Here is a 20,476-nt window from a genome sequence, read left to right on the forward strand (position 1 = left end):
GCTTCACGACGGGCGCGGTGCACGGTCTCAGAGTTCCCATCGGCCGCTGCGCAATTTGCGTAGCGGACGGACGCCCGCGCAGGCGCAGGAGTGGGGCGGAGCAGCGGGAGCCGGGGAGCTGGAGCCCCGTGTCCCGGCGACCGGATCCCGCTTCCCCAGCAGCGGCCTGAGGACCTGACATCGACTTCCTCTTATTCACCGGGGCTAAGGGTGGACGCGGTGGGGGAACAACGCCTGGAATCTTGAGGACAGAGGAAGAAGCCCCCCAATCCGGATTATTGGAGGGGAAAGAGCCACCAAGAGTGGGGAGGGGGAGAGCGGGGCGGTGGGCGCCCCCGCAGCGGCCGCTGTCCTAAACTGAGGGGCATCGGCCGGCTCTCCCCCTCCTGCCAGCCGGACACGAGCGACCAAGGCCAGGGACTTTCTGTACCACTGCATCCTCCCATCTTGGCTCTGGGGCTGACCCAGGGAGGGACACCCCCAACCCCCACTCCATTTGCCTAGGGTAGGAAAGAGTACCCTTACACACTCCAGAGTGAGGAGTCCAGGGCCCATCCCCCACGTCTCTGTTGAGGAAAGGCCTGGCAACCTTAACTTCTTTCCTTCAGAGTCCCCAGCTCTCACCGCCTCCTGCAGTTCCCACCCCTCCGTATTTATTTCCCTGGCTTCTGGCCAGCCCTCCATCTCTGTCTCCTGATTTCAGGCCTCCCTCCTTGACATGGAGAGCAACCTGTCTGGCCTGGTGCCTGCAGCCGGGCTGGTACCTGCACTGCCGCCTACAGTGACCCTTGGGCTGACCGCTGCCTACACTGCCCTATATGCTCTGCTCTTCTTCTCTGTCTATGCCCAGCTCTGGCTGGTGCTTCTGTATGGGCACAAGCGCCTCAGCTATCAGACGGTGTTCCTGGCACTCTGTCTGCTCTGGGCAGCCTTGCGTACCACACTCTTCTCCTTCTACTTCCGAGATACTCCCAGGGCCAACCGCCTGGGGCCCTTGCCTTTTTGGCTTCTCTATTGCTGCCCTGTCTGCCTGCAGTTCTTCACACTGACGCTTATGAACCTCTACTTTGCCCAGGTAACCACGGGAACTGGTGTGGTGGGAGTAGGAGGGCAAGCCCAAGGGTCCAAAGGAGTGATGGGGATCTCTGCTCCCAGGTGGTGTTCAAGGCCAAGGCGAAGCGTCGGCCAGAGATGAGCCGAGGCTTGTAAGTACTGGAGATGTTAATGGGTCAGGGTCAGGAAGGAGCCTACCCAGCAGGGTTGAGACAAGAAGAACCCCAAGAACATTTGTGTTAGAGCTTGGAAAAACTAAAGCACCTGGTGCAGACAGCTGTGACAGTGTCAGGGGGAAAAAGCACCAGCGTCATCCATGGTGGAGAAGGATAGAAGCTCCAGTTCATGGAATATATATAAAGTACTACGTTTCTAGTGACCTTGTCTGCACTGCCCCTGTCCTTTGCACAGTGACTTCCAGTTTATAAAGATAATTTCACAAGCATCTTTTCACATCTCACCTGAGATATTATTCTTTCTCTCATTTGCAAGATGAAGAAACTGAGGCCCAGTTATTTAAAGCGAAGTGTTCAAGGTCACACAGCTGAAAGGAGGCCCAGTCAGGGCTTAGATCCAGATATTGACACCCCCTCCCCCCCAATCTGGTGCTCTCCCTACGATGCCATAGCTTTCATAGCCTCACTTCTTTGAGTTTCCTCAGAGTTTAGATTGGACCATCTGAGTTCTGGCTGAGCCTGGGGTCTGCTGAGGAGTCGGGGTGGTTGGTGTGGGTCAGGGAGACCCATGGTCTGGTGCTGACTCTGCTGTGGGCTGCAGGCTGGCTGTCCGAGGGGCCTTCGTGGGCGCTTCGCTGCTCTTTCTGCTGGTGAATGTATTGTGTGCGGTGCTGTCCCGCCAGCACCGGGCACAGCCCTGGGTCCTTCTGCTGGTCCGTGTCCTGGTGAGCGACTCCCTCTTCGTCATCTGTGCCCTCTCGCTTGCTGCCTGCCTCTGCCTCGTCGCCCGGCGAGCCCCTTCCACTAGCATCTACTTAGAGGCTAAGGTAGGGCCACCAACCCTGATGTAGTATCCTGGGGGATCCTTGGACAGAAGTCTTTAGGATGTAAAGGAAGATAGAAGCCTCCTCTACCTTAAGATCCTCTATTGTCGTCTCTACTAGGGGACCAGTGTGTGCCAGGCGGCTGCCATAGGGGGTGCCATGGTTCTGCTCTATGCCAGTCGGGCCTGTTACAACCTGGCAGCTCTGGCCTTGGCCCCTCGGAGCCGGCTAGATGCCTTCGATTACGACTGGTACAACGTATCTGACCAGGTAGGCATTGGTCAAATTTGTGCCTTCTATAGTATCTAGCCTCCTATGGCCGGGATCCTCCCAACATGGTCTGTGTGGTGGCAGACTGTTTCAGCCTCTGCTCTTCCCCAGGCAGACCTGGTGAATGACCTAGGGAACAAAGGCTACCTGGTGTTTGGCCTCATCCTGTTCGTGTGGGAACTGCTGCCCACCACACTGCTGGTGGGCTTCTTCCGGGTACACCGGCCCCCACAGGACCTGGTAGGGTCCCCCCCCAACCACCTCTAGGTTTAGTGGAGAGGGCTGAACCCTGGGAATTCTAGCCTGGGGTCCTGGGATAGTTATGGGGCCTATATATATGTATATATATATATATATATATACATATATATGTATATATATGTATATATATATATAAATATCTCCATAGTTGCAATTTTCCCCACACACCTACAGAGCACCAGTCGAATCCTCAACGGGCAGGTTTTTGGCTCCCGTTCCTACTTCTTTGACCGGGCTGGGCACTGTGAGGATGAGGGCTGCTCCTGGGAGCACAGCCGGAGTGAGAGCACCAGGTAGGAGCCTCAACCCTGCTTGAGGGGTCTTGGGGTCCTGCCTGGCTCCACGAGGCGATGGGAACCAAGAACTGGGCTTTTGTTTTCTCACTTGTTCTGAGCGGAGCCTCCCCGGGTTCCCAGTGCTACTATGTACACCTGCCACTGCCCCAAGAAGCAGTTTGCCCTCTGACCTAGGGCTCTCTGTTTTCAACCTCTCTGCTCCCCCATCCTATGTGACCCTGGGCACTTCCTGGGACTCCTGGTACTTACCTTGCTTCTCTGCCTGCAGCATGTCCGGCAGCCTGGGCTCTGGTAGCTGGTATGGTGCCATCGGGCGCGAGCCAGGCTGGGGCGGGGCCAGCCAGACAAGGACCACTCCTCTGCTCTTCTCCCAGGTGCCAGGACCTGGCGGCCACCACCACAGCCTCTATTCCACACCACAGACATGATCTCCTTTTACTCCCCTTAGAGCACCCAGGCCCCAGCTCCCCTTATCCCCGGCCCCTGTGCCAAGTGCATCTGCCGCTTCTTGCCCAGGATGCCAGGGGACTGTGGCTGCTTCTCTCCTCTGGCCAGCTCCTTGCTGCTCCTATCGTAGTGAGCTTGTGCCATCCCCCTAAGATAGGGACGAGGCCTTCAGGCTGCCGGATGCTCACAGTGCCCTGGCATGACCTGCCACCTCTGCTTCCACACTGGAGCCAGCTACCTCTCCTGTGCCTACCACTCAATAAATAAACAGAGTCTGTGCCCTGTCCCTCCATCTGTCATCTGTCTGAGTTCTGTTCCTTCCTACCTTGGCCTATTTAGCATCAGGCTGATCAAACCCTGGCCCTTGACATGGGTTACTAGGCTGAGCAGGTAGCACCCACCTTCATCAGGGCTAGCAGGCTTGAAGCAGCAGAGGGACTGCACCGGCGTCTGCTGTCAAAGCTTTCCTGGTTCAGAGTAGCCTCCTCTGTGTTGCCCAGCCTGGCCTGAAATTCTTGGGCTTCAGTGAGCCTTCCGCCTTAGTCTCAGCTCACATAGCTAGGGCTAGAGCTGTGTGTACCCGTCCTGATTGAAAAATCGCCTCCACAGGCTGGAAATGAGGCTTAGCTGTAGAGTGCTTTCCAGGAATGTCCAAGGCCATGGGTTGAATCTCCTAGGTGGGGGCAGGGAATCGAATCTCCATGAAACTTTCCTTTGGCTGTGCAGAGAGCCATAACCGCTCTCCCAAACCACACAGCACTGTAATTGGTGGTTTTTAGGCATCCTTAAAAAAAAAAGATTAGCGGGGCGGTGATGGCGCACGCCTTTAATCCCAGCACTCGGGAGGCAGAGGCAGGCGGATCTCTGTGAGTTCAAGACCAGCCTGGTCTACAAGAGCTCGTTCCAGGACAGGCTCCAAAACCACAGAGAAACCCTGTCTCGAAAAACCAAAAAAAAAAAAAAAAAAAAAAAAAAGATTTTATTGCCAGGTGGTGGTGGCACACACCTTTAATCCCAGCACTCGGGAGGCAGAGGCAGGTGGATCTCTGTGAGTTCGAGGCCAACCTGGCAGCCTGGTCTATGAGAGCTAGTTCCAGGACATCTAGGACTGTTATACAGAGAAACCCTGCCTCGAAAAACCAACCCCCCCCAATTTTTTTTTTTATTACAACAGAGCAGTAGTGGCACACGCCTTTAATCCCAGCATTCAGGAGGCTGAAGCTGATGGATCTCTGTGAGTTCAAGGTCAACCTGGTCTACAGAGTGAGTTCCTGGACTGTTACACAGAGAAACTGAAAAAAAATGTATTTTATTTATTGTGTATTGTGTGGGTTCCTATAGAGGTAATTCTCTCCTTCTACAGTGTGGGACCTGGAGAGCAAACTCAGGTTGTAAGGCTTGGCAGCAAGTGCCTTCGCTCACTAAGTCAGCTCACTAGCCTGATAACTTTGTTTGTTTTGTTTTTTTTTGTTTTTGTTTTACAAGACAGGGTTTCTCTGTAGCTTTGATGCCTGTCCCAGAACTAGCTCATGTAGACCAGGCTGGCCTCAAACTCCCAGAGATCCGCCTGCCTCTGCCTCCCGAGTGGTGGGATTAAAGGCATGCGCCACCACCGCCCGGCTTGTTTTGTTTTTTTAAGACAAAAAAAAAAAACCACACACACACACATACCTCTGTTTAACAGCCCTACCTGTCTGTCCTGGAACTTGGTCTGTAGACCAGGCTGGCCTGGAACTCACAGAGATCCACCTGCCTCTGCTTTCCTAGTGCTGGGATTAAAGGAGTGCGCCATCATGCCCTGCTAATTTGTTTTGTAAAATGACATGTATTTGTATGTCTGTATGTGTGGACAAGCCCTTGTCACAGCACATATGTGGAGGTCAGATGACAACTTACTAGTTGGTTCACTCCTTTCACCATATGGATCAGGGGACAAAATTTATGTCATCAGGCGTGGTGGCAAGGACCTTTACCTGTTGAGACATCTCACTGGCCCAGTTTCAGCTTTTTGAGACAGAGACCTTGTAATGTAGCTGAAGAATGACCGAACTCCTGACACTCCTACCTTTACCTGCAACTACTGGGGTTACAGGCATGTGCCATCATGTCTGCCTAGCCTGTTTGGCATCTGTTTTCCCCCCTAAGATTAATTTTTATTTATGTATAGGTGTATCTGTACCTGAATGTGGTGCACAAGGAAGCCAGAAGAGGGCATCAGATCCCCTGGAGCTAGTTAGAGGTTGTTTCTATGCTGGAAACTGAACTTAGGGCTTTGGAGGAGCAGCAGTAAGTGCTCTTAACCACACAGTTTCTACAGTCTGTTGGGCATCTTGTTTTCTAATGGATTAAGTTTTGTGAAGGCCTAGTTCCTTTGATATTCATTTATTTTAATTGTTGGGGGGGGATGTGCATACATCGACACACATATAGGTATGGAGTTAAGGAAACCCATGAGGTACCAGGAATCAAACTGGGAATTTCAGGCTTGGTGGTATGCAGCCTTATGCAGCACTGAGCAATCTCACTGGCCTGAGGCCTAGCTTCTGTCACCACTATTGGCCATTCAGCTCTTTATTAGGACCATCAGAAGTTTGTTTTTTTTTTTTTTTTTTGGTTTTTTGAGACAGGGTTTCTCTGTGGTTTTGGAGCCTGTCCTGGAACTAGCTCTTGTAGACCAGGCTGGTCTCGAACTCACAGAGATCCGCCTGTCTCTGCCTCCCGAGTGCTGGGATTAAAGGCGTGCGCCACCACCGCCCGGCCATCAGAAGTTTTTGACAGGCAGAGAATCACAGCTTCACACAGTTAAAACAAATGCAGCGGAAACCAAAGTCACACGCCTTTAATCCCAGCACTCGGGAGGCAGAGGCAGGTGGATCTCTGTGAGTTCAAGGTCTGTCTGGTCTACAGAATGAGTGCTAGGATGGGCTCCAAAGCTACACACAGAAAAACTCTGTCTCAGCAAACCAAGAGAGAGAGAGAAATAGAGAGATAAATGAATGGATAAATAACAGAAACAAAAAAGAAAAGCTAATGAGAAACAAGTCAAGCTAAGGCTGTGCATTCATAACTAGGAATAAGCTTCTATGTGCGATTTATTTGGGAGCTGGGTGGCGGGCCCCTCAAAGAGTAAAACATCACACAACAGCCTTCATCTCCTCACTTAATCTCCTCACCTGGGTGTGGGTTCTGCTGATTACCTGACCACTTGCAGTCATCCCCTGGTGCTCTCCTACGTCCCCAACAGTTTAGTCAGTGCCCTGTGCTCCTGGCAGGACATCTTGGCAGATCTGCCCTGTGACCCAAGCCTGTGGCACCTGCCCATAAGCCTGGTGATTCCAGCTCTTCTGGGATCTCAGGCTAGCAGTGAGTTTGCCTTGAAGCCCTTTCTTTAGGAGCATGCTGGAGCCAGGTCTGCAAGGTCTCCAGAGAGAACCAGCAGAGGCTCAGGACTTCAGCAGTAAGCTGGACAATCACTTTGGATGGAAGCAAAATTGCTAACATTTATAGGGCACTTAATTGTGTGTGCCAGCCTTTGAGTATTAGAAACACTGACCTCTTAAATGCTCCTCAATCAGCACCCAGAGAAAATTATCTTACTCTAAGTGGGAGCAGGAAGACTCTAGAGAGTTTAGTAATCCACCCTGGCCCCCTGCCATCTGGGGTGGTCACTTTAAACTCTAGGTTTAAAAGCACTGACCATCACCACTAAACCTGGCATGGTGGTGCACACCTTGAATATTAGAAGCACTTAGAAGGCCGAGACAAGTGGATCTCTGAGTTTGAGGTCACCCTAGTCTACAAAGCAAGTTCCAGGACACAGAGAAACCCCAACTCCAAAAAGCAAAATAACAACAAAAAGTGCTGAACACAAGGCCATAGGATCTCAGAATGCTGCAGGAGAGACTTTGTGAAGATGAGTAAAGAAATAAATATGAACATAAACAGGGAAGAACAGAGATAGGATGGGACCCAGGCTTAGCTGTTCAGAAAATGCTAGCACTCTACTCTGCCTGCTGAGATTGGCAAGCAGCAGCTGCCCCCCCCCCAGGGGGGGCTGACTCCAGGGCCTGGAGTATCAGAGTTGGGGGTGCAGCCAGAGCAGGAAGTGCTCCATCAATGACTTCCCAGAACTAGGACCCAACCCATACAGCTGGTTAAATCCACGTGGCCTTAGATCTCCCTGCCCTCTATCCCCACATACCACATTCTCCCCTGAGGGCCTCTGTCTCTTAAGTGCTGAGCCCAAGGTATTCCCCATGGGCGGAGGAAAGAGGGCTCTTCCCAGTCTAGTAATAGAAGATTCCAGGAGATGAGTGTGGCGACTGTTCTGAGTCCTGGACCAACCGATGTGCAGGTTAGGGCAGCGCTGGGGTTCCGATCCCAGTCTGGAAGATTGGTCTCCGCGTCGACCCCTCTTCAGTTCTGCCACTCACTGGCCAGGACAAGCCAGGATTGGGCAGCCCAGAGGGTGCAGGTAAAGGGCCGGGTGCAAGGCGGGTGGCAGTGAGAGCTGGTGGCGAGGGTGCGGCACGTAGGGAGACGTAGCTGTGGTGGGGTTAAGCGCCCACGGAGGGGGTTTTGACAGTGGGAAAGGGAGGGGGGTCCCAGCCTGAAGGCCGAGCGCTCGATCCCTCTGCTACCGCCACCTCCGTGGCCCAGCCCTTATCCATCCGTGTGAGTCGGCGCGAGAGACTTGGTCGCAGCCGCGGAGGGTGCAGACAGTAAGTGCGGAGCAGGCGCGGGAACATGGGCTGAATATCGGGCCGGGACCTGGGAGGCGACTGGCAGGGCGGGACACCCACCTCCCGCGCGCGGATGCACTCCTCGAGTGGTGTGACCGTGCGTCCCGTCGCGGGTCACGTTCGGAGGCGTCGGCGTAAGGACGCGGGGGAGGTGGTGGGAGCAAGTGGCTGGCGTGCGGTGTCACGCGGATCTGGTGTGTGTGTGTGTGTGTGTGTGTGTGTGTTAGCGCACGCGGATCTCTAGGGTGGCTCGACACGGCGGACACGCCCATGGTGGTCATTTGTGCCGGGGTCTGCTGGAGTATGGTGCAGTGCTATGCCTGCAGCTCCGGCAGCTTGCTGCTAGAGACCAGGGGTGGAGTGTGGAATCGCGGATTTTTGTGACACGTCTGGCGGACAGTGTATATATGTGTGCGTGCGCGCCTGCCATCTCCCACTGCCCCTTAGGTGACAGCTGTCCCGTGGGCTGCTGTATCTATACTGCCCTTCCTACCCTGTGCCTCGCTTCTTCCGCTTCTTCCGGGAACCTGGTGCCCACCCTTGCTTTCCTTGGCTCTGGGCCTTACATCTACCCTGAAACCAGATCTGCCTCTGGGTTCCTCGAAAGGCCCGCGGACGGGTGGGGACCCTGCTGATCCCTGCTAGCCTGGACTCGGGAAAGGCAGGAAGGGACAGATGCATCTGAGGAGGCTGCCACAGCCGCACTGGGAGAGCCAAGTATGGACCTGCTATTCCTGTCTCCTATTCGTGGGCTCCAGCCTCTCCTCCTGCTTTGCCTTGGAACGCCCTGGTCTTCCCTTGGTCTTCTCCAAGGCGGGGCTCCCTATGCCTCACAACTCCCAACATTTCTCACATACCCTGTCTCTTCTGAGGCTGGCTTATTGTATCCTCCTTCCTCCCACTCTCCTAATGGTTAGGCGGGGATGGGGGTAAGAGGGAGGCTGGAGGTGGGGGCTTAGCTACCTGGAATTAGGTGTCTAGCCAAAGGATGCTGTGGGGGTGGGGAGGAGTTACATCCAAGGACAGACAATAAAGCTAGGAGCTCCAAAACCTTGGGGAGTCTAAGAACAGAAATATGCGGATGTCAAATCTCTTCTTGACCCCAAAATCCTTGGTTTGGCCTGCAGTGACCACTGCTCCCCAGGAGCTCCCTGCTCCTCCTCCCCAGGCAGGAAGCGGAGCTGGACCTGCCTCTGGAAGGGCCATGCGCAGCACCACACTTCTGGCCCTGTTGGCAGTGGTGCTGCTTTACTTGGTATCCGGGGCTCTAGTGTTCCAGGCTCTGGAGCGGCCTCATGAGCAGCAGGTTCAGAAGGAGCTGGAGGATGGCCGGGACAAGTTTCTCAAGGACCATCCATGTGTGAACCAGGAGAACCTGACGAAATTCATCAAGGTGGGTTGGCAGAGTTGGTCAGCAGCGGGGTCCTGCTCAGGGTGCTGCTTCCAGACATAGGAGGACTGGGTGCACCCGGGGGTGCTGGGCAGGACCTGGGATCTAGCTGTTTGTTTTCAGTATGCTGGCCATGTTGTTGCTGCCTGTCTTTGCTGGCACAAGGCTGTGCTCTTGGAATGTTTCCTTCCCTGTGTGATGGTGACAGAAGGAAGGAAAATGAGCAAATGAATGAATGAAATAAATGAATGGCTGGAGCAATGGGACATTACCTTTGTACAGGTCTAACATCATTAGGTCACCAGACCAAATCCTAGATATTCAGTCACATGTGACTTTCAGCTCAACAGCCTAATTTAAATATATCCCTGGTAAAGATCTTTTGAGACAGGAGCTTGCTCTGTAGCCCTGACTCGCTGGGCACTCACTGAGTTACAAAAACTGACCTTGAACTCTGGACTGTCTTGACTTGCCTCAGCCTCCAGAGGGCAGGGATTACAAGCCTGAATAACCACACCTGGCTTTTCTTTTTTCTTTTTTTTTTTTTTTTTTTTAAGTTTTTCGAGACAGGGTTTCTCTGTGGTTTTGGAGCCTGTCCTGGAACTAGCTCTTGTAGACCAGGCTGGTCTCGAACTCACAGAGATCCGCCTGCCTCTGCCTCCCAAGTGCTGGGATTAAAGGCGTGCGCCACCACCGCCCGGCCACCTGGCTTTTCTTGCTAATGTTGGCTGCTCCTCCCCACCAGTTCCTATGCATTTTTTAAGTTCAGATGTTTTAGAGAAACCCAAGAATATGGTGAACACCTCCCCCTGTTTCTCCAAGTTTGCACATACACAGTAGAGATGATTTTAGAGGGGCTTCTGTTCTTATCACTGTGGGTGCCAGTTCAGGAGCCCTTCTTCCCCAGCCAAGCACGTGGGGAGGGTGGGCTGTCAGGCTTTCCCGTGCTGCTACTTTTGATCAGTTTCCATCCAGCCACTAAGGAAAGCTCTGGGCTTCAGCCTCCATGGGTCCAGGTAATGAGCTCCTGTGTTGATTCCTTTGACTTCCCGGTCACTCTTCTGGAAAGCTCCAATTTAACCTTAATAAATTAATTATATCTCACTTGGCAATATCCCTCATTCCCTGACTGTTCCTTGGGGAGGGTCTGCATGGAAGCCTCGGAGTTCCAACTGATTCCTAAGATGGCAGGATCCAGGGCAAAGATCCGGGTAGAGTGATGGTCTCTCCCTCTTCCAGAAATCAGGACAAGCTTTGCTCAGAAATGCCTGGGTGGAAAGTGCGCCTGGCCAGACCACAGGGCAGAGGGAGGGAGGAAGTGTGACCTATTTATCTTCACAATGGAATTGCTTTATTCTGGGATGAGAAAGAAGAAAAAGAGAGACAGGGAGTCTAGAAGGCTGGGTGACTGCTGTTTTGCTTCTCTTCCACACCAAGAGCCACTCACAGAATGAGTGAGTCCTGTAGCAATTATATGCCTATGTGTGCTGGGGGGGGGGTGTAGAGATACAAATATTGGGGTGAAGCAGATGGATCGTGTTACATCTAAGGCACAAATCCAGGGACAGACAGATCACTGTAGGGAGCCTTGGAAGGGAGATTTTCTTCCTTCATTAAGCACCCACTGGCTGGGTCTTGGGTTGTGTGCTGGGAAAGAAGGGAGATGCAGAGACTTTGGGGAGTGCTGGCAGTTGGAAAGTACCAAGGGAAAGGGACAGAATTTAGAGTGTGGGGACAAACAACTCCCAAGCAGATTAGGCATGGCAACAGACTGGAAGCTGGCAGGATCAGTGTGTAGCAGAAACTGGAGATAGCAGATGCCTGGTCATTTGAAACAAAAATTAGAACACACTGGATGAAGGACTTTGGGGATGTGGGGGAATGTTGCAAAATAAAAATTAAATAATTGGGGCTTGTGAGATGGCTCAGCAGTTTGGAGTACTTGCTGTTCTTATAGGTGACCTGGGTTTGGTTCCCAGCACCCACACAGTGGCTCATAGCCATCTATAATTCTAGATCCAGAAAATGTGGCACCCTTTTCTGGCCTCTGTGGACACCAGGCATGCACATGATACATATCTATATATACATGCAATAAAATAAAATATATAAAATAAATCTAAAAAAATTAAATCACTTTTAACTAGACATTTCGCCTCTATTCAAAGACCATTATTACAGAAAATAAAATTACTTAAGAGAATCTGGGAAGAAGGTTGCTGTATTTTGGGGTGCAAAATGATAATCTTAAGAGAAAAGTCTGAGGAAAGATAGAGACCAGTTTGGAAAAATGCTTGTAGCTCACACCTGTAATCTCAGCTCTTAGGCTGAGGCAGGAGGACTGCTGTAAGTTCCAGGTTAGTTTGGGCTACTAAGTAAGACAAAACAAAACAAATCAAAACAAAAGCAAACAAACCTCCTATAAGAGAGAGGGGGAGGGGCTGTGGCTCAATTGGTACTTGTCTAGCAAGCTGCAGGCTTGGGTTGCTTCTCCAGCACTGGGGAAACTGGGCAGGGTAGTTCACACCTGTCTGTCAGCAGAACTTGGTGGAGGCAAGCGGGTCAGAGATCAAGGCCATCCTTGAAGATTTAGTGAGTTTGAGGCTAGCCTAGGCTCTATGAGACTTTTTTTCATAATAATAAATGAATAAATAAATACATAAATAAATGCCGAGCTAAGGTCTAAGACTCTCCTTTGACAAACTGGAGCCTTGAGGATTTGCAACAGTTACTTCACAGGGAGCATGAACTAGTAGGTCTTCTTGCTACTGGTGACTGTTATCAGGGAGATGAGAGAGAGACTGTAAATTTCCCTGTGGAGTCTGTCCTTGCTTAGTTTGGGGAAGGACCCTTCTTCATGTCATCTTCTGGGTGCTCTGGCATCCCAGCACCCAGGGCAAGCTCTTTCCAGACTTAGACTCTCCCCAGGGGAGTCTGCAGGCAGGCAAGGAAAGCACAGCTCTGGCCTTCACTCATCCAGTCACACTCAGTGAGCACTCAATACGAAACGCTGGGTTTGCGTGAGTGTTAGGAGGTGGCGTGTACACACGATCACACACATAACAGCTTAATATTGACCACAGAATTTGATGATATGTGTACCTTTCTGGAGGGAAGGCCTCACCTTTTAGCACATTATTTAAAGGCCAGGCACTCAGACTCACTCTCCATAGGAGTAGTGGGAGTGGTGGAGCTTCAGAAAGCAGGAACTGACAATATATAATGACCATGTGGGGAATTTCCCAACAAAAGCCCAGGGTTTATTCTTCATGCCATGTCTATGATACTGATGCCATGACAACCCCCCCCATGGGATAGAGGAGGAAATTGCCCAAGGTTGCCAAGATTGGAACACTGGCATCTGCTCCCGGTATCTGTGCTCCTGACTCTGAAGTTAGGAATGTGTCATGCAAAGTTAGTTATGGTGGGTTTATGCTTGTAATTCTAGCACGTGGAAGTCTGAGGCAGGAGGGATCAATAGTTCTAGTCTGGACTACACAACACATTTCAGGGCAGCTTGGGATACATAATGAAATGCTGTCTCAAAAAACCAAACCAACTAAGCACAAAAAGACAGCTAGGTAGAGAGAGTGAGAGAGACATTGTCAAAAATTAAGACCAGCCACGTCGAGCCGGGCGGTGGTGGCGCATGCCTTTAATCCCAGCACTCGGGAGGCAGAGGCAGGCTGATCTCTGGGAGTTCGAGGCCAGCCTGGTCCACAAGAGCTAGTTCCAGGAACCAAAAAACTACGGAGAAACCCTGTCTCGAAAAATTCAGCCGGGTGTGGTGGCGCACGCCTTTAATCCCAGCACTCGGGAGGCAGAGGCAGGCGGATCTCTGTGAGTTCGAGACCAGCCTGGTCTACAGAGCTAGTTCCAGGACAGGCTCCAAAGCCACAGAGAGGCCGGGCGGTGGTGGCGCACGCCTTTAATCCCAGCACTCGGGAGGCAGAGGCAGGCGGATCTCTGTGAGTTCGAGACCAGCCTGGTCTACAGAGCTAGTTCCAGGACAGGCTCCAAAGCCACAGAGAAACCCTGTCTCGAAAAACCAAAAAAAAAAAAAAAAAAAAAAAAGCCACAGAGAAACCCTGGCTCGAAAAACCAAAAAAAAAAAAAAAAAAAAAAAAAAAAAAAAAAAAAAAAATTCAGGAAAAAAAAAAAAGAGACCAGCCAGGTAGTGGTGGCACACGCCTTTAATCCCAGCAATCTGGAGGCAGAGGCAGGTGGATCTCTGTGAGTTTGAGGCCAGCCTGGTCTACAGAGCGAGTGCCAGGACAGCCAAGGCTACACTGAGAAACCCTGTCTTTAAAAAACCAAAAAAAAAAAAAAAAAAAACAAAAAAAACCCCAAAAAAAGCAAAAAAATTAAACAAACAAACCCCAAAAACCTAAAACCAAAGAGGAAGAAGGAAAGCAAGAGATACACAGCCAGTAAGCAATGTAAGGAAGGGGGAGGGTTGGGGGTTGGTCCAACTAGAGGGAAGGACTGAGGTTCCTCCTTGTGCGCCTTGTCCTGCAGCTCGTGGCTGATGCCTTGGGAGGGGGTGCAAACCCAGACACCAGTTGGACCAATAGCAGCAACCACTCATCAGCTTGGAACCTGGGCAGCGCCTTCTTTTTCTCGGGGACCATCATCACTACCATCGGTGGGGGAGGAGATGCGGCATGTGGAGGGAGGCAAGGGGCAAGGAGTTTCCCTATGGGGGAAGGTGCAGGGAGAGGCCGTGCGTACCAGATACCACTTAGATTTCCTGCACTGCCCGCTCTATTCAGGCTATGGCAATACAGCCTTACAGACAGAAGCCGGGCGTCTCTTTTGTATCTTCTATGCACTGGTGGGGATCCCGCTGTTCGGAATGCTGCTGGCAGGGGTCGGGGATCGGCTGGGCTCCTCTCTGCGCCGGGGCATCGGTCACATGGAAGCAATCTTCTTGGTGAGCTGCACTGTGCCCCTCGTAGGGTACTTTCCCTAGGTCCCTGGCATGTGAGTGTGCAATCCCAGAGAGACTCAGTAAGCCAGGATGGAGGTAGGGTAGGGTGGGGAGAATGGAATTAATATCTCCATGGCCCTATCTATCGCCCATCCCTGCAGAAGTGGCACGTACCACCCGGACTGGTGAGAATACTGTCTGCGGTGCTCTTTCTGCTGATTGGCTGCCTGCTCTTTGTCCTAACTCCTACCTTCGTGTTCTCCTATATGGAGAACTGGAGCAAGCTGGAAGCTATCTACTTTGTCATAGTGACACTCACCACCGTGGGCTTTGGCGATTATGTGCCCGGTGAGGCTAACTTTGCCCAGCACTTTCCTTATCTTGTATGCCCAAATCCCATGCATGCTCATACATATATTAAGTTCATCCATCTTGCATGCTCTTACTATACACAATCCCAACTCCTGCACACTCATCTTGCATACATCTACACACTCTAGCACATCCCCTTTTTTTCAACAAGGTGCAGAAGCCAGCAGTGAATCAGAGGCTCACACGTTTGCCACCCATCAACTTATTTTTCTCTTCCTGTGAAACGTCTAGGCGCTGACTCCGGACAGAAATCAGCCTACCAACCTCTGGTGTGGTTCTGGATCTTGTTCGGCCTAGCCTACTTCGCCTCGGTGCTCACCACTATCGGCAACTGGTTGCAAGCGGTATCCCGCCGCACACGGGCAGAGGTACGCTTCCCAGCACAGCGTCAGTTCTCTGCTGCGCATGCGCCATTTATGTCACTTGTGTGTTGTACCCTTAACGGCAGGTTGACCATCTAGACTCCCCTTCAAAATGTGAGTTCCTCCGAAACTGAGACTCAGAGCATGCACTGCTGGGGAAAATGGGGCCAATTCAGGTTTATCAGGGACTCAAGGGTTAGTAAATAAAAGCGCACAGAGGCGAGGCAGTACACATCTGTAAATCCCAGATGTGGTAAGCAGAGCAGAGTCAGGAGGATTGCTGCGAGTTCAGACCTGCCTGGACTATAGAATGGGACTCTATTTCAAAAATAACAAAACTAGAAAGGCCAGTTTTCAGAATTTCAGAAGAACAAATGAGATTTTAGAATATGCCCCCCCCCCTTTTTTTTATAGTTTTTCGAGACAGGGTTTCTCAGTAGCTTTGGAGCCTGCCCTGGAACTAGCTCTTGTAGACCAGGCTGGCCTTGAACTCACAGAGATCCGCCTGCCTCTGCCTCCCGAGTACTGGGATTAAAGATGTGCGCCACCACCGCCCGGCTCAAGCTGACGTGCTGACACTAAACTTAGTGATTTATCTGAAACCTGCATTTTTCTAGCCGACTACAGAGAGGCAGCGAAGGTTGAAACAAAACTGGGGCTTTCTAGAAAGGAAGCGGCGCTTTGGGCCAGTGGGGGAAGGGACAGTGTAGGGTGAGACTGAGGCTGAGGGCCAGGAGAAAACGTGGATGTGACTGGTAAAGGGGCAGTTCCCGGAGCTGCAATGGCAGACACCGGTTCCTCTCTGTGCAGGTGGGTGGCCTCACGGCGCAGGCTGCTAGCTGGACCGGAACAGTGACAGCACGAGTGACCCAGCGAGCCGGACCTAGCGGCCCGCCGCCAGAGAAGGAGCAACCGCTCCTGCCCTCCTCCCTGCCGGCACCGCCTGGTGCTGCTGAGCCAGCCTGCAGGCCGGGATCCCCTGCGCCCTCAAAGAAGGCTGAGACACCTTCTCCGCCCACAGCTTCGGCTCTGGATTACCCCAGTGAGAATCTGGCCTTCATCGACGAGTCCTCAGACACACAGAGTGAACGTGGCTGCGCCCTGCCTCGCGCGCCTCGGGGTCGTCGCCGTCCCAATCCCGCCCGGAAACCCTCGAGACCCCGGGGTCCTGGGCGTCTCCGAGATAAGGCCGTGCCGGTGTAGGGGCAGGGTCCCTGGTCCGGGGTCCCTGTAAGGGGCTTCGTTCCTGATGATGCCCAGGCATGTTTGGCTTATTTGACCAAAGAGCCCTCTTTTGTTCCACGCGATTGCAACCTTGGGAGGAGTTCAAGGGTTGCCAAATGCCACTGCTCTTCCCTGGCTGGTTCCTTGCATCTAACCATTTCCAAATCCCACCATTCAAGACTTTCTGTCTTGCTGTCTTGGCCTGGCTTGTCCCTCACACCTCACGACTGTGCCTCAAAATTTGCACCAATAAACAAAAAGTCTGCTCCTGGGACCCGAGTGGGCGCCCGAGTGCTTTTCCCGCGACACCGTGGGGGTATATCCAGCCCGCTGTCATTCCTGGGCGACCACACCAGTCAAGTTGTGGCCGTTTTGTCCATGCCTGGAGGAGACCCCAACCCAGAGCTGGCTTGAGCACCGCCAGCCTTGGCATCGATATTGGGGGTGGGAGCAATTTAGAATCTTGATGACATCTGCAGTTTGAAGTCTCCTCCCGCGAGACCATTATCGCATCCGGGAGGAGACTCTGTCCCCCTCCCACTTCTTGGAGCGTGACCCCCGTCTCGACTGAGTCCTTGGCGACTGGTCCGTTGGTGAGGAACGATGGAGGAAAACCTGTCCAAAGTAAGAAGTCAGCCTGAGTCCCCTGAGCCTAGACTCATTTTTGGATTCATTCAGGCTTCTAGAGTAACCTATCATTCTGCCTGGGCGCTAAGTGCCCATGGAGTACCCTCTCCAGTCCATTCTCCCTGCCCTTTCCAGTTCCCTGAGTCCCTTGGCTTCCTTTTTGTGTGTGTGACCCACAGGCTGTGCCCAAACACGTACACCATCACCGCAGATCGAGCCTTCACGGAGATGTTCGTGATCTATGGACCACGGCCACGATGTCCACAGGGAACGTGTCGGTGGCCGACGTCTGCGAGGACTTCGACGAGGAGGGCAGAACTGTAGGGAAGTCTCGCAGGTACAGCCAGACCATTTCTATTTTGGAAAACCTCCATCTCAAGCCAGAAGAGATCCAGCAGCAAGCGCGTTTGGAGCTAGAGCTGCGCCGTGGCAGATCCTTGGAGCGCGATCTCGCGGTAGAGGAGGAGCACGACGAATCTGTGACCGCCCTTGGTCAGTGTGACCTCGCCAAGGCGCGAAGGGTGTGCATAGGGGTGGGCTAGCCAGGGCCTCAATTTTCCTTCCTGGAAAATGGGGGTAAGCCCATAGGATCCCAAGTTTCTAGGATTTCCTGCGAGGGGAGTGTGGGCACGAATCTTTCACGTTTTAACTCAGACATTCTTTGAGCGCCCCCTACCGGGAAGGCGTCCTACTACTCAGAACCGGGAAACGCAGAAGAAAGCGCAGGCAGTTAGGACAGTAAAGACCTGGTGGGTTTCTCGCGTAACGTCGTGTGCTGGGGGTCAAACCAAGGGCATCATGCATGCTAGGAAAGTTCTCTACCGCTGACCTACATTCCGAGCCCTCCCTCACCTGTGGATCTAACTTCATCACTGTGCCAGCTGAGAGGATAAAGTTTATTCCCTGGCCGGGATCTCACTGTTTTGAAGCCTCTCTTTTAGCCAACGGTTACTTTATTTTTATTCTGTATTTCTTTTTGGAATGAGAGTTTCATTAAGTAGCCCAAGATGACCTTGGATCCCCGGTATCTTCCTGAATGTTGGGATTACACACTACCATGTCTGACTTAGTTAAAAAAAAAAAAAAAACAATTAAGGATATCCACAATATGCAAGTACTCTCAGTGTCCATCCTCTGGCCCTTCCATTTCCAGCTTCTTCAGGGAAATAGCACCGATAACAAATCCAAGTGTGGAAGCGCACACCCTTGATCCTAATATTCAGGAGGCAGATCTGTGTGGATATCTGTGAATTCCAAGCCAGTCTGGTCTAAATATTGAGTTCCAGGACAGCTAGGTTCACATAGTGAGATACTGTCTAAACAAACATGTTTGATAGCAACACAGCAACTAACATATACTGAGAATTGTTATATGTCAGGCACAGAACTTCTGGTACTGTGAACTTTACACATCACAACTGCCATAAGAGGCCATTCTGGGCTGGGGAATGTAGTTTACTGGTAGAGTTCTTTCATAGCTTATACAAGGTCCTGGGTTCTATTCCCAACAACACACACAGGAGCACTATTCTCATAAAAGGCAATTCCTATGACTCCATTTACAGGTGATGAATCAAAAAGAGTCTTCAGGTCTCACACAGAGAGTCAGTCAGTTCTGGATCCCAGTCGGGTAGGGCTCTAAAGCCTAGGGCTGTACCCTATATCCCATACAGTCTTCAATGAAGGTAGTATGTGGAACTAATCTCTAAACCCCACTCCCTCCATGTGCCTGCAGCTCTGCTCCAGGGCAGATCCCGGAGCCTGAAGATGACTGGTTTCTCTTTTCATTTCTCCAGTAAAGTGTACTTCAGAGTCATCAGCCAGCCAGTCAAAGCAAATGCCGCATCAAGCCTACTGGACAGAGCAGCAGAATAGGGTTGGAGGGGCCTGGGGAGACTGCTGGGGGTGGGTAGTGGGTGGGAGGAGGACAGGTTGAGGCTTGCAGTAGTGGCAGGGTGGGGCAGGTTTCAGGAAAGTGGGGCGGGCAGGCAGGCAGGCTTGGGGAGGTCACGTGGTGGAACATTTCAGATCCACACAGAACTGGGGTTCCTTGGTTGTTTGAGCCTCTCGTTGCTTTTCCAGCTGCCCCTGCCCCTGATGGAACTCATGGAGAATGAAGTTCTGGACATTCTCAGCAAAGCCCTCAATAGTGAGCACCCCCACCCCAGCTTCCACAAAACATCCTGGTGGCTTTGGCAGGGCTTGGGGCTTCAGGAGTGGAGTTCAGGATGTGTATGTCTTATCAGATCCCCTTAGCACTCACAAATATTCCAAGGGATCCCTCAAAATTAAAAGTCGAGAAAATAGGCACATGTAGACTCAATGGTTTTCTCCATTTGTCCAGTGGAATGACAGACAGCCTTTGTGGAGTTTTGCTTTACTCCAAGGGGAGGGAGCTGTGACACATCAGGAGTATTTGGGTAAATTTACTGGGTGTTGGATTATCTGGGTGACCTTCTGTTCACGATAGATAAGCATTCAGAGGGAAAAAAGCGGCCAGATCATTAGTTAGAGTGGGTGGCCCTGGAGGAGGCTGTGCAGCTACTGGCTCTCACTGCCTCCGTTTAGCCTTGCAGCATCTTCTTCACCATAACACTTTGTACTTGGAGATCCAAAGCCCCCCAAACTAACACAGATCCAAATTCAGCATTAATTGCCACCTCACATCACCTGCGGTTCCTCGAATCGCACTGGTGGGGAAAGCTTTGCCATTGCTCATGGCCCTCCCCTCAGCTCTGCCTTCTTCCTAGCCTACAAGAGCACGATTGGCAGGGGTCACTACATGACTAAAGAGCTGCAGGGATACATCGAGGGACTCAAGAAGCGCCGGAACAAGAGGCTGTACTGTATGCCTGTGTGAACCTCCAGCTCAAGTGGCCGACCAGATGTCAACTCCGTGCCCTGTCCCGTTCCTCGGACCCAAGCTCGACCCCGTCTGCATGGAATTTGAGCTCTAGAGAAATTAAACAGTCTATGCATGGTTCCCCAGTCAGTGCGTGGTTGCTTGCGTGAGGCGGACGCACGTGGCCCCGCCTTTTCCCGTGACCTTCATTCGGTCACCGCAGTGACCTTGAGTTTTCTCCGCCCGCCTTTCACCAGTACTGCCTTCCAGGAGCTCACAAACCAGGGATATTTGCATATTTTAGGTCTGCTCCTCCTACCTGAGGGTCCACTGGTGTACTGATCTACCAAGTTCGTGTCAAGTGTCCCATCAACATTATGGGGGGGGGGGGAAGAGTGCCCCTGTTAGGCCCCACCCCTCATCTTATGCATATGCAGGTGGCATCCCCGCCCCCTAATTTACATACACGTTCACCGCCAGTACAGAGTCCAAAGAGTGGCTACGCCTACTCCTGTAAGGTGGCGTACCGCCTACCTTCATGACGCAAAGGCGCTCCGGCTCCTCCCCGCTCCGTCTTCTAGTCCTTGCTCCTGCCTAGGCTCCGGCCCCGCCCCCGGGGCGGCCACGCACGCGTACGCGCCGCTAAAGCCCGCCCACTGG

General features: G+C 52.2%; 3 protein-coding genes across 7 annotated transcripts; all 3 read left to right on the forward strand.

Annotated features, from left to right (window-relative positions):
- The first annotated feature begins 73 nt into the window (after window positions 1-73).
- Gpr137 (G protein-coupled receptor 137) lies at window positions 74-3,555 on the forward strand. Its single transcript, XM_057778300.1, has 7 exons — window positions 74-1,075; window positions 1,156-1,205; window positions 1,831-2,056; window positions 2,174-2,323; window positions 2,435-2,563; window positions 2,759-2,877; window positions 3,149-3,555. The coding sequence occupies exons 1-7, from the start codon at window positions 719-721 to the stop codon at window positions 3,306-3,308; spliced, it is 1,191 nt and encodes a 396-aa protein (XP_057634283.1). The 5' UTR covers window positions 74-718; the 3' UTR covers window positions 3,309-3,555.
- A 2,845-nt stretch (window positions 3,556-6,400) lies between these two features.
- On the forward strand, window positions 6,401-17,212 carry Kcnk4 (potassium two pore domain channel subfamily K member 4). Of its 5 annotated transcripts, none has more exons than XM_057779773.1 (7): window positions 6,401-8,786; window positions 9,197-9,462; window positions 13,978-14,104; window positions 14,232-14,392; window positions 14,551-14,737; window positions 14,993-15,129; window positions 15,934-17,212. In XM_057779773.1, coding segments are annotated over exons 1-7 (1,272 nt in total). In that variant the 5' UTR covers window positions 6,401-8,785; the 3' UTR covers window positions 16,327-17,212. The 5 variants fall into 5 exon arrangements, with proteins under 5 accessions (XP_057635756.1, XP_057635755.1, XP_057635757.1 ...); XM_057779772.1 differs by having other exon boundaries at window positions 6,401-8,203; XM_057779774.1 differs by having other exon boundaries at window positions 6,401-8,048.
- On the forward strand, window positions 16,881-19,902 carry Catsperz (catsper channel auxiliary subunit zeta). Its single transcript, XM_057779778.1, has 5 exons — window positions 16,881-16,971; window positions 17,154-17,466; window positions 18,771-18,850; window positions 19,057-19,123; window positions 19,725-19,902. The coding sequence occupies exons 1-5, from the start codon at window positions 16,951-16,953 to the stop codon at window positions 19,832-19,834; spliced, it is 591 nt and encodes a 196-aa protein (XP_057635761.1). The 5' UTR covers window positions 16,881-16,950; the 3' UTR covers window positions 19,835-19,902.
- Window positions 19,903-20,476: the final 574 nt, after the last annotated feature.

The sequence above is a fragment of the Chionomys nivalis genome, chromosome 8 (assembly GCF_950005125.1).
Source record: "Chionomys nivalis chromosome 8, mChiNiv1.1, whole genome shotgun sequence".
NCBI lineage: Eukaryota > Metazoa > Chordata > Mammalia > Rodentia > Cricetidae > Chionomys > Chionomys nivalis.